The 13,520-nt window shown below is 31.7% G+C and overlaps 1 protein-coding gene across 1 annotated transcript in view; it reads right to left on the reverse strand.

Annotated features, from left to right (window-relative positions):
• Nucleotides 1-13,520, reverse strand: part of LOC134239672 (uncharacterized) — a 41,913-nt gene that overhangs the window by 19,497 nt on the left and 8,896 nt on the right. Inside the window, exon 3 of the mRNA XM_062721835.1 lies at nt 1,855-1,958. Coding sequence (XP_062577819.1) covers nt 1,855-1,908 — 54 coding nt within the window. The 5' untranslated portion in view covers nt 1,909-1,958. The remainder of the gene's footprint in view (nt 1-1,854; nt 1,959-13,520) is intronic.

The following is a 13,520-nucleotide window of genomic DNA, read 5'->3' on the forward strand; positions in this document are numbered from 1 at the left end:
TGCAGTCAACTTGATATAATAGTTTAATTAGATATTACAATAAAGCATTTTTGTGATGTCACATGACTGTGTTGATCACGTGACGGAGATTTATGACATTCCTAAATGTTACACAAAAATCGCTTCGGCACAAGTGCAAAACAAAAATACTGTGCAAAGTTTGTTATAAAGATCAATTCATCGTGATCTCTGGTACATAGAAAGTGCTGGGGGCAGGTTTGATTTTAAATCGTTAAGAAAATATTTTACGAGAAATTCAACTTACCAACATTAGAGGGGGTATTTTCCACTCTTCATCGCTATTTATACAAAAATGGAGCAACTACATACAATTCCCCAGGAAAATTCAGTTAGAGGACATACTTTTCATGTAGATTCACACAGTATATCTTGAATTTGTTTTTGTTTATCACTTGTGCCAGTCCAATATAGACACGATTTTTAAATTCTAACTCTGTCTACGGACTTGTAAGGGGAGCGTTTCACACATAATTTTTCTATAATGTTTGAATATGTGCGTATCGGAGAAGCGAAAGGAATAGGAATATTTAAATTACAAATGTTCAACTTTATAACAGCACATTGGAGTTTAAAAAACAATCCTAACACTTGAAATAAACAACAAGGTCCCAAAATAAATCTACATACCATGTACAAATTATGACACCTTTCCCGTCATGTCAGCTCAAGTATGCAGTGACTTGACGTCATATTCTATTATGACGTCATATCTTGGTAGTTTAAAGAAGTTAGTACGGTCTGAACAGTTCGGTATTTTACGGACAGCCTTATCCTAGCTGCGTATTACATGTACACATATTTCTACATAGATCAAATTTATATACTTTGCTCTAATTGGTCAAAAGTTTGATGACGTCATTCAAAATTCAAATCGTGTTCTATATAGGCACATTCCACTGCTATTTATAGCTAAATACTCATTGAAAGTATACAAATAGCTTCTCTGTTAACATTCCCTGGATTTGATATAAAAATTCAACAGGCAATATGTTCATTTTATATATATTACAAACTCTGCACTCTATTCGAACTGAATCCTTAACCCTGGGGCGGGGGTGGGTGGGGATGGGGGGTGGGGTGGGTTTGTGGTTTCACAAACTTCTCATTATCATTATAGCAAACAGCTTGTCTGCTTGATATTGTTTGTTTGTATGTATAATGTTTAACGTCCCTCTCGAGAATTTTTCATTCAAATGAAGATGCCTCCATATGCAGTAAGAGAGCTGCAAATTTTGTCCTATACTTGGCACTTACGGTCATTTAGCTGTGAGGGATCTTTTCGTGCCAGCACCTACTGCAACATGGGGCCTCAGTATATACAGACTCATTTGAAGGACAGGTCCCCACGTCCCACAGTGTGATTCGAACTTGTGACGTAAGGAACAACTCCTTTAACGCTCTAAGCACAGCGCTACTCGGGCGAAGGTGCTCGATATTCATGACAGAGCAGTAGGAGTTCCAAAGGATAAAAATCCTATATGTTAAAAAACTCATATCACCAAGGATTCTGACTGGTATCCTCGGAGACATGTGCTTCATAACTTATAAAACTCCTAGATTACATAACAGTAAAAAGAGTATCTTATCATTTTTAGATTTTTAAGAGCTGGGAGGAGTGAGTCTGGAACTTATTCATTTTGTCTTTTTTATACACACAAAAATTTATTCGCAATAGACCATCGATCAACCGCGGAGGAAAAGACGAAAATAAGTAAAAATAATCGTAATTAGCTCGTCGTACAGCAATAGACGAAAAAGAAGAAGATCACCTGAAAAATCCATGTAACATAATTTTGTTAAGAATTAATTAAAAGATAGTTTATATGAACTTACTTCAGAAGCAAAATAAACTAGCAGAACATAGAGTATCGCTCTCCTATTCATCATCACAATGTTTCCAATCCGTTGTACTTGTTGAATGATAGGAATACTTCAGCCTGTAAAATATTTACATGTATACAGACTTTTAAAGAAAGAAGTAAATGGCCATAATCTGTGTTTATCATTTTTATATTAAAAAGTGCCCTTAGTGTTTTCGAAGGAAATAAAGCTAATTGCAAATATTTAACAGTGTGTTTTTGCATTACCAAATAGTAATTTCAAAACCAAGCACAACGCAATTTTTAAATTTGATGAATTTGATTAAAAAAAAGAAAGCGAAAGTGTTTTCTGGAGAAGAAAAAAAATTTTGATTTCAATGGATTATTAAGGATAATCTAACGATGAAAAGTTCTAATTGTTAGTTAGCCTGCGTAATTTAGGATTAGTTCAAAAAGAGTAACCTGTACTTTAGAATCAGATAACTCATTTGAAGACATTTTTACATTCATATCCACAAAAGTGAATATATATATATATATATATATATATAAATATTTATATAGAAAGCACTGAGAAATTCAGTTTGATAAGGATACGCACTTCCGGTCCAGCCCGGGGTTGAACTCTCGACCAACGGAGTCTGTCTCCTAGCAGTACAGAAACAGCGCGTTAGACCGCTCGGCTATCTAGGCAAGTTAAAAAACTTGCTTTCGATGCCGATGGAATTCTCACAACGCTGCCCTACACTACACGGTCATTGAGAATGGAAGTGAGATACAGTTATTTGGACATTAGTTTTTAGAGGATCGTTACCAATACATGTTGTGATGAAATTAATTTTATTATAAAGCACAAATTACAACAACTCTTAAACTAATATAACTTGCCTAGATAGCCGAGCGGTCTAACGCGCTGTTCCTGTACTGCTAGGAGATAGATTCCGTAGGTCGAGAGTTCAACCCCGGGCTGGGGCGGAAGTGAGTATCCTTGTAAAAGTGAATTTCTCTGTGCTTTCTATATTAATATTCCTTCACTTAGGGCAGTTATATTAGTTTAAGAGTTGTTGTAATTTGTGCTTTATATATATATATATATATATATATATATATATATATATATTTAATTTTACCTATATATATATATATATATATATATATATATATATATATATATATATATATATATATAGAGAGAGAGAGAGAGAGAGAGAGAGAGAGAGAGAGAGAGAGAGAGAGAGAGAGAGAGAGAGAGAGATAGGTAAAATTAAAATAAAAAAGGCAGCACAGATTAAAACGTTAGCGCTTTCATTACATCTTCAGACGTTTTACAAATGCATACTATATCCTGACTGCAATGTCTTACAAAACTATTAATACTTTAAAAATCATTATCTATAATTGAATCTGACAGCAAGCAATTAAATGCTTGCAGTTTGTTCACACCTTTGAAACCAAATCCGACATGTGTTTTTACTCTTAGCCGGAGAACATCGAAAGGTTACACTCTGTGTGAAAGTTTTATCGGAAATCAAATTAAATCAAACTGTTAAGACTGGGATTAAATTTTTGAATGAAATATTTCTCCTTTTCTCTTCTTTTCTTCTTTTTTTCTTCGGGGCGATTTAGATTTTTTACGACATCTACCTAAACAGGTAGATTTTAATACACAACTTGTAACTTTAGATGTAGTAAATCTGTACACCAATAAAACCAGTACCTTAGGAATCAAGGCTTTAAATTTTTGGATTGTTCTCCGGCTAAGAGTTTAAACACATGTCGGATAAGACTAGATAAATTTTATCATACCATGTTTCGCCTGAAAATCACATATTTTGACCCATATTTAAAAATTAACATCACTGACACCAACTTTTCTATTATTTTTTTTTTAAGTTTTCGATACTTGTAACTGATCATCACTAAAATTAACGCACATTAACTTGCAAGATTTGTTCTTTGATAAATATTATTAAAACTATTTTATGCAAAATAAAATTATACAATTGTCATGGTTACATCTGATAAGATATGGTGAGGGATAAAGTAATTTACAAAATAGTTAAAGTTAAAATGCAAAAAGATCAACTGAATTGTACCGTAGATCAGTAAGATGCACACTGACCCCATATTTTTTCTGCGATTTTGAGTCACGCTATATGAGTACTTATCCTAAATATACTTCTAAAAAATCCTTGATTTAACAAATTTTACGAGAGACATACCTTAAATCTTGATATGGGTTCTAAAAGGCACACCCAATTTATCATTAATCACGCAAGTTTGTCATATCTTTTTTTTTATTTAAATGAATAGTTAACGCATGTTTCCCTGTAGATATTTGGGTTGGCATAGAAATAAATGAAATATGAAGATAAAAAACAACGTTGAAGATCTAAAAAAAAAAAAGATCAGAGAACTGCAGTGCCACCCATAGAAAAACTGTTTATTAATTGTTGTACTCGGTTCTGGAATAATTTTTCTAATTCCACAATAGCTTCAATTAAAAAGATCCTTAGACCTAAGTTATTAACTATGCTAGCTTGTATTAGACATGTGCATAAAGTGCATAAGACCAACATATCTTACCACCCAAAATGGTGGTATAAGTAGACAAAAATTTCGATGGTCTGAAATTCAGGCCGTTGGAGACCTTATAACAACGGTAATAATTAATATAATTAATATGTTCACTGAGTTATTAAATAAATTAGAAACAGGTGGTTAGAAATGATGTGCATAATAAAGCATGAAACTTGACAATAAAAAAAAGGAATTCTTTGTTTTCCTTCTCAATGCCAAGATCTACCAATTTGTTTTCAAATATTTCTCCAGATTGGAAATATCAAAAAAATCAAATAATAATAGCAATGTTTTACTCCGAAATGTTTAATTGAAAGATAACCAAATGACCAGCGAAAAAAAAATGTTAATGTTGTATAAAATCAATACAGAAGATTTCAACTTTTAACTTTTACGCAGATTATAAATATTTTAGTTCTAAATTTAAAGTTTTCTTTGAAAATAGTTCCTTATCTCCAACACATTACCAATACTCAATGCGGTGAGCGGTGTTGCAACCACTATTGAAATAACGACCACTATTGAAATAATTATTTCAATAGTGGTTGATAGTGCATTTCAATAGCAAACAAAGTTAGTAACCACTATTGAAATACGACCACTATTGAATTAATTATATCAATAGTGGGTGAGAGTGCATTTCAATCTAATAATCATAGGTTTCAACCACTATTGAAATACGAGCACTACTGAAATAATTATTGAATAGTTGGTGAGAGTACATTTCAATATGGTAACCATAGGTTTCAACCACTATTGAAATACTACCAGTATTGAAAGAAAAGTTTCATCGCGTCAGCAACTTTTGAAATAATTATTTCAATTTATTACACACTTCGTAATAAATACAGGTTTTTTGCATATGCGATATGGCTGACGTCACAATAGCCGTATCAACCCTGCACGGCTGATATGGGTTTGCGGGGCTGATATCCGTATCAGCCCTGCAAATCCATATCAGCCCTGCAGGGTTGATACAGCTATTGTGACGTCAATATTACACCCTTAGTAAATTAAACCACAATAACAGTAGTTATGATCATACACAATTTTTGGTGGGTTCATATTCTCTTAATTTTAACTTTTTGAAAATAAGGTTAATCTTTATTTACAAATACATGTAATACTATAGAATATTTTCAAATTACGGATCAAGTGCATTGAAATAGAAGTATAAACAAATCCAAATCTTATGAGATATTAGACTATGTACATGTATGAAAGAAGTCCATGCATGATTATTTACTTATTTTCTTCTCAACTGAATGTGTTCTGTATTTTATTACTAAGTATGTAATAAATATAATAAAACATACCCTTTTCCACATCACATCCTGTATCAGCTCTCGACCAATATCAGCCCTCTGGCTGATATTGGTGTCTCGGGCTGATACAGGATGTGATATGGAAAAGGGTATGTATTATTCTCTATATATATTGGATTCACTGTTCAATGCACTACTGGAATCAATAATTTAATCCATATTGAAATCTTTATTTCAAAAGTGAACATTATTTCAATAGTGGTTGAATCCTATGTCTGTTATTGAAATGAATCTCACCCACTATTGAAATAATAATTTCAATAGTAGTCGTATTTCAATAGTGGTTATTACCTGTGTTTGTTTTTGAAATGCACTTTCAACCACTATTGAAATAATTGTTTCAATAGTGGTCGTATTTCAATAGTGGTTATTGCCTACGATTTTTATTGAAATGCACTCTCGACCACTATTGATATTACTATTTCAATAGTGGTTGTATTTCAATAGTGGTTACTAACTATGTTGCTATTGAAATACACTCTCAACCACTATTGATATAATTATTTCAATAGTGGTTGCAACAGAGCGGTCATTTTATAGCACTTTTAGTTTATTAAATTGTGATGTTAAGAAAATTGAAATCCAACCAAACTTGTGTTTTTACTTCATAAGAATTTACTTTCTTATATTTCCAAATTAAGAATAATTGCATATAAGTTGTGCGTAAAACAGGTGGATATTGTAATCCTGTCATTTCTAGAGAAACAAGATGCTTTTCTGAAACACTGATGTCCCCGTATGTCAACATAGCGAAGGTTAAGCTTTCTTAATGCAGGTCAAATATGTTAGTACATAAAGTAAGGCCTTTTCACAAGAAATACAAATTTAAAATATGAAATGTGAAGAACCAAAGTAAAAGTTTTGATTTTGTGTGTAAAAATGGGTCAAACTCAAAGGTCAAGATCGAAGGATGAAGGTTTTTAATATCAAATGAAACGTCTTCTCGCAAGACAAAAATATGTAAAGTATAAAAGCCCTAGTTCTAACCCTTAAAAATATATTCTAGGTTGTATTCGAATAGTAAATCAATCTCCAAGGTCAAAGGCTTTGGTTAAGACGACAAGTACAAAGATACATAAAACGGAATTAAAAAGCAAATATCATGAATATTTTGTGAATTTCATACGGAGTTCAGTTAATAAAACAGAAATGTTCCTTTGTTTCCATCGATCATATTCTCTTTCGAAGTCAGTCAGCTATATACATATCCCAGTTGGCCTTTCCTTTGTCATTTGTGACAAAAATAATGCAACAGAACAACTGTGTACAATAAGCTGTATATTTCAAAACATAAGATTTGTACAGATGGAGAGTTTGTCTCTTTCAAAATACTTGGAAATTGCTGCTAGAATCCGAAGTTAAGCATGGTTATACGAAAAATTCGATTCATATGTATAAAACTCAAAACAAAGGGTAAGGTTTCCTGCGAAATTGTCAAATAATTTTTTTAATGACGAGACAGTGGGATTCTAGCAGCACTTTTTAGGCAAAATGGATGTTTTTCAACTATATTATTTACTCAAAGAATGTATTCAACTCCGTTGTATTGTTGTTCTGTTAGCTTTTTTATTAGGAAAAATTTCCCTATGAATAGAATCCAAGTAATGCCGTGGTGGTACTGCACGTTTTTGTGTCAGACAAGAAGTCTTTTCGAGCTGTAGCTCTACTGGTTTGTACTTATACTAAAGGAAGACAAAATAGCAGTTGGGACTTAAAACATTGCATGTACCAGGGTTCTCCACATTTGAAAATTTAACCATGAAGGAAGCTGCGCGAAGGTGAAATGTCTTACCGAAAACACGAATGCATGTCTGACTTCCTAATCTTCATTAATCAATGATTGGTTTTAGAATTTTTAAACTTACCCACTGCAACACAAAACATTGTAATAACTAACACTTTATAAAGTTAAAAACTTAATAATAATGAAAAGGATTTATCCTGTACCTAACTTCACAAATGTACCAAAAATGCCCCAAAACTTTAGTAACCTTCTGAAGGAATTTAAAGAAAAAAATGGTGAAACAGTAACCATGACAGTATTACTCAGAAATTATTAATTATAAAATTTGTTGTAGGTAGCCTGTTGTATGAAATGTTTTGATTAAATATGACTAAAAGTGATGAATTGGTAGTATTTGTTTTAAGTTAATACACAAAGGAACCTTTGGACCAGTGAACCTCTTATTCTAAACGTGCTTTTTTTCTAGATATTGCATTTTTCACCAAGTTTTGTTTACTTCTCTACGTGCCCCAGTGTTAAAAATAGCGCGACGCGACGTTTCATAACAACAGGAAGTACCTCTTAAACTAAGATAGCGATTGAGAAGAAGGCCTTGTGTACATATTTTATCAGAAAGATAAAAAAGGTAAAGCTTTTAAAAAAAACATAGCATGGGGAATTAATCAAAACCGAGGAATATTTTTACTGAGTATTTTTTCTGGCACAATGACGCACATAAATTTAACCACATGTGGCGGGCCGCCATGGTAAAACACCTTGTGGAGAACCCTGTGTACAAAAGCAATACATAGAATAATGATCCTTGATTAAGGTATACCTTTACTCAGATGACTAAAAATTCCACTGATAAGAACGAAAAACTACCTATTGCACATTGTACGAGGGGTGTTAGAAAAGTTCGCGGACAAGTTCAATTGTAAGCGCGCTATTTCCACGAAACCGGTCAAACTTTCCAGATAGAATCTTTACCTTTTTTCCAATAAATATACAAGAAATTGTTGCTCTCCGGTGATAATAAAAAAATATACAATTTTCTTATTTTGATAAAACTTGCTTCACGGAGCATGCTATATTTTGGCACGTTTACATTACAAAAACTCTTTATTAAAAGTTAAAATTGCACAATTGTAGCGCAAAAAGATTTATGATATTTTACCTGACGCTAAAATATTCATGAAACGTCACTGGGAAAAATTTTGAACTAAATTGGAGGGTATATGACTGTTTTATAGCTGTTTGTAAATGATCATTGCGTAAAAACACAGCCAAAAATCGGAACGTCATTGAGCGTCATGGAGCACTGCACTACGTAAAAATTATGTATGCAGAATGGAAAATGTCTAAAAAGAGATTAAAATGTTCAAGATGCTGCAGGGAATTTCCTACAACTAAAAAGGAAAAGTTTTCAAATGGTTGTAGCTTCATATGAATGGCAGAAATGACATTTTGAAAGATTAACTCCAGCGATACTTCAATACCCCCGTATCGCATGGACGTTGCGTTGCGCCTATATGGTTTTGCATAGTTTCCATACTTGATCGATTAACTGATTAACTGCATAAACTTTGTTAAAGATCTCAATAATATCCGAATCAGTACAAAAGACATTATAGAAGAAAAGTAATATTTCTTGATATAGATATTCAATTTTAAAGTAGAAAAAAAGATAAGAAAAAACTATAGATTTTTAGAATTGCGACAAAGCTTAACGGGTTGAAATCTGGTAGTTACGTCGCCTTACGTCAAGTGATTGCTCCGTGAATCCCATAACCTAATAGTAAAATCGTTGTAAATTTTAAAGATTTTATTATATGGAACTGATTTTTTACATACCAATAAACAAAATGTATGAATTTATTCAGACATAGGTCATACTTCACAGTACACAATAGATTTTCCGTAATTCAATGTGTCCGCGAACTTTTCTAACGACCCTCGTACACCTATGATTCTTGTTTAATTTTCAATTTCAAATAACTGGGTCAATGACCTCGTTTTTATGCTAGGGGCGCCTGAGTATTTCTCGGGAAATACTTCAAATTTTCACACTACGTACATTTTTTTCTTCACTCAAAAAATATTAAAAAGCAATAAAACTCTTTAAAAAATGAAATATTATAGCAATGGAATAGAGTTGCTCCATATAAAGAAATGAGTAGAGTTTGGTCAATAAACATGATAATTATTAGTCCGAATTTCCTCTGTCATATTTCTATTTTCTTTCCATATTTTTAATCAAATATTGCAAAAAATCTTACTTATAAGAACTCTAAATTATTTATGGCCTCATGTTACTTTTGTTACTTTCATTCCAATGGTATTAATATTATATGGGGTCAATGATCAAATTATTGAGATATGTTGACTGCTGTGGTTTTTGTATACGTTTTTGAATTTCTTTATTTCATAGCATTCATTTATTTGAAATAATTTATGAGCTTAAACACATATAAAATTTGCAAAACGATTTTTAAAATACATGTAACCTTTACTTTGTGATTAATATTTCAAGAAATAAAAATTTTGACAAAAATAAAAAAAATTAAAATTTAGTCTGAATTTCCTCTGTATAGCCATACATTGAGTTTTGTTCCTGTATATTTTCTTCTAGTACTTACATATTAAATTTTCTAATTGATATTGAGATAAAACTTAGTTATTTTATCCATTTATAACAGTTTTTGATTTAATATATTATACTTTATAAAATTTCCTCTCTGATTTCTGAAACCCGAATAAACGTCATCCTTAAGTCTCTTTATGGCAAGATTGTAATAAGATTTCAACTGCAGAAGTAGATTTTAATAAAATTTTACAGCATTTTCAATATAACAACATCAATCATCAAAATCAAAAACTCAAAGCTGATTTTTATATGTATCTCAATGTAGTCTACTTGCATTCTAAATTATCTTATAATTAGACTCAAACTGTACTTTGGGTAGCATTTTGAAAGTACCGTATATACTCGCATATCAGTCAGTTGTATTTTTTAAGCTGATGTTAGAAAAATTGACTTTTTAAAATACCAATCTTTTTATACCTCGCCCATAAGTCGGACATAGAGTTTTGAACCAAAGTTTAACCCCGAAAAAAGCCAATTTATAGGCGAGTATATACGGTGTTTCACAGAAATTTCTTTTTAAAGAAACCAACGCATAGCTGTTCATCGAAATCAAAAACCGATACTGTAAACCAACTTTTATTTGCATGCTAGAAATTTTCGCGATGTTTTCGAGAGCCTCATCATCACAAATATTTCTCGCCGCGAACCAGTCCTCACGAAATTACGAAATAAAGGGTTGCAAATAAAGGTGGTTTCAGTATATAGAATTATGTATCTTAGTGTAGTTTACTTGTGGCCAAAGTTATTTAAGAAATAATAAGGTATCATTTTTTTAGTTTTATTGGGATGAAAAACGGGGTCGTCACTTGATAAAATCCATGAAGCCCGAAGGGCTTACATTAAAAAGTTATATTGAAATCAGACAAAAGCTGTAGGATGAATAGCATTTTGAATGTTTTTCAAAGAAATTTCTATTATTAGTAGCCACAGCAGCATCTTTAATCGACATCAAAAACCTAAATGCAGAATTATGTATCTTAGTGTAGTCTACTTGTGTGCCAAGTTATATTGAAATCAAACCAAAACTGTAGGAGGAGTAGCATTTTGAAAAATTGTTTACAGACAGACAGACGGACATACGACGGATGCATTACTATCGCATAAGCTCTTCTGGTCTCTGACCAGTAGAGCCAAAAAAAAAAAGAATAAGAAAAAGGTATTCAAGGTACTAAAATATAATACGTACATGCACGTTATCTTGTTTGCTTAATCCAAATAACTTTGTCTCCGCAGAACAAAAGGTCGATATATCACGACAGAGAATGTTTTAACATTAGAAACAAACAGTTTGATAGTATCTATTATATGGCATATATATTTCTGTATAGTATTGTGTCTATAAAAGAATTGAATTGAATGGAATTTGACTGTGGAATTCTTTTTTAAAAATATTTTCTCAGGTTTTGTCATTTGTTAAAATATTCATTTAAAAAGCCCCCTCCTACTCGAGAAATAAAATCCATCTACTACATTTCATACATGTACCTTCTTTTTAATTAGAGTTTTTATAAAAACATTCTCTCAACTCTTACCTTTTCAGTAATACATCTTCTAAAACAGAAGGATAGGGCTACATAATTTCCATTTTCAAATACTATACAGAGAAGACTTGTATTTATGCTTCGCTGCTTATTCAAAATGGCAGGCAGGTTTAATTCAAGGCTTACAGGTAAATGAAGATTTTGAGAAGACCTACGGAAGACCTACAAAAATGGGCGTTATATACAGTAAAACTGATGTCATATCCGAATCAAACATGTTCTAAATATAAAAAATACATTAAAAATTATAAAAGTATCTTTTGAAGTGTATTTTTTAGCTCGATAATGGGAACTATTTCTTCTCTAAGACGAACTACAGCAAAAACGATAACTCTTGCTGACGGTAAACAACACCGCGCTATTTTTTTGTCAAATTTATAGGAAGAATTTGAAAATGCAAAATCCTAATTATTTTGCTGAGTTTTTCAGTTATTAATTGTGATAAAAAATATTCTGCATTATGAATTTTGATGAATTTTGATGAGAAAAAAATATAAATAATGTGAATATTTTAAATATATCAAGTTGATATCATAATACTTGAAATCTATAACATAAGCTAATATTTAATAAACATTGTTATTCTTTTTTATGTTTTATGGGATGTATATTAAAACTTTAAGTTCAAATTATTGGTATATGTGCTATGGATTTGTATAATTAAACCAATATCACTCTGAACTAAAATTTCGATCTTCACTAATTAATGTGTTATATACCCAGGTACCGTGAGGTGATTACATGTAACTATTTAAACATTATAATGTTAAAATTATATCATAGATATTCGTGTTTTTTTGGGAGGTCAACAGTACCGCTACATTGCCAAAAATTTCAACTCATTACCGCTAAATTAAAAACAATCCTAGAGATGGGTAGGGGAAATATGACTTACACTTGTATATGTTGTATTTTAAATTGATCTGTCCTCGCAAAAGTAGAGGTTAAGAAAAAAGACAATGTAGCGGTAATGGAAGTTGGAAATAAACACATAAAAATGAAAATCTTGCAAAGTTATCGTAGCACAGCTGTTTGGTATTCATTGCATCTAACGATGCCATGATACATCCATTTTGTGATACAATTTCATTGGTTAGAATAGCCCTATTGTGTGCAACGTGTAGGCAAGGAAACGTGATGGACAATAAACATGATGAAGTTTATGAAATTGTTTGTGTACCCTGTGAATATTTCAGCAAAAATTGTGTGCTTTAAGGAACCAATAGATCACGAGTACACAGTCATTACAATGACTCACAGGATACATGTATGTATATATGAACAAGTTTTTTAAACAGATTATATAAACATGATAAAGATGATGTGAAACAGATTTAGTACATTGTATTACAAATCATTAAACACTCAAAATTTGTACAGATGGAGAGTTTGTCTCTTTCAAAATACTTAGAAAGTGCTGCTAGAATCCGAGGTTAAGCATGGTTATACGGAAAAATCAGTTTATATGTATAAAATTCAAAACATAGGGTGAGGTTTCCTGCGAAATTGTCAAATAATTTTTTTAATGACGAGACAGTGGGATTCTAGCAGCACTTTTTAGGCAAAATGGATGTTTTTCAACTATATTATTTACTCAAAGAATGTATTCAACTCCGTTGTATTGTTGTCCTGTTAGCTTTTTTATTAGGAAAAATTTCCCTTTGAATAGAATCCAAGTAATACCGTGGTGGTACTGCACGTTTTTGTGTCAGACAAGAAATCTTTTCGAGACTGTAGCTCTACTGGTCTGTACTTATAATAAAGGAAGACAAAATAGCAGTTGGGACTTAAAACATTGCATGTACCAGGGTTCTCCACATTTGAAAATTTAACCATAAAGGAAGCTGCGCGAAGGTGAAATGT

Source organism: Saccostrea cucullata, unplaced genomic scaffold (assembly GCF_032062105.1).
Source record: "Saccostrea cucullata isolate Sc308-1 unplaced genomic scaffold, CSIRO_AGI_Scuc_v1 ctg2334, whole genome shotgun sequence".
NCBI lineage: Eukaryota > Metazoa > Mollusca > Bivalvia > Ostreida > Ostreidae > Saccostrea > Saccostrea cuccullata.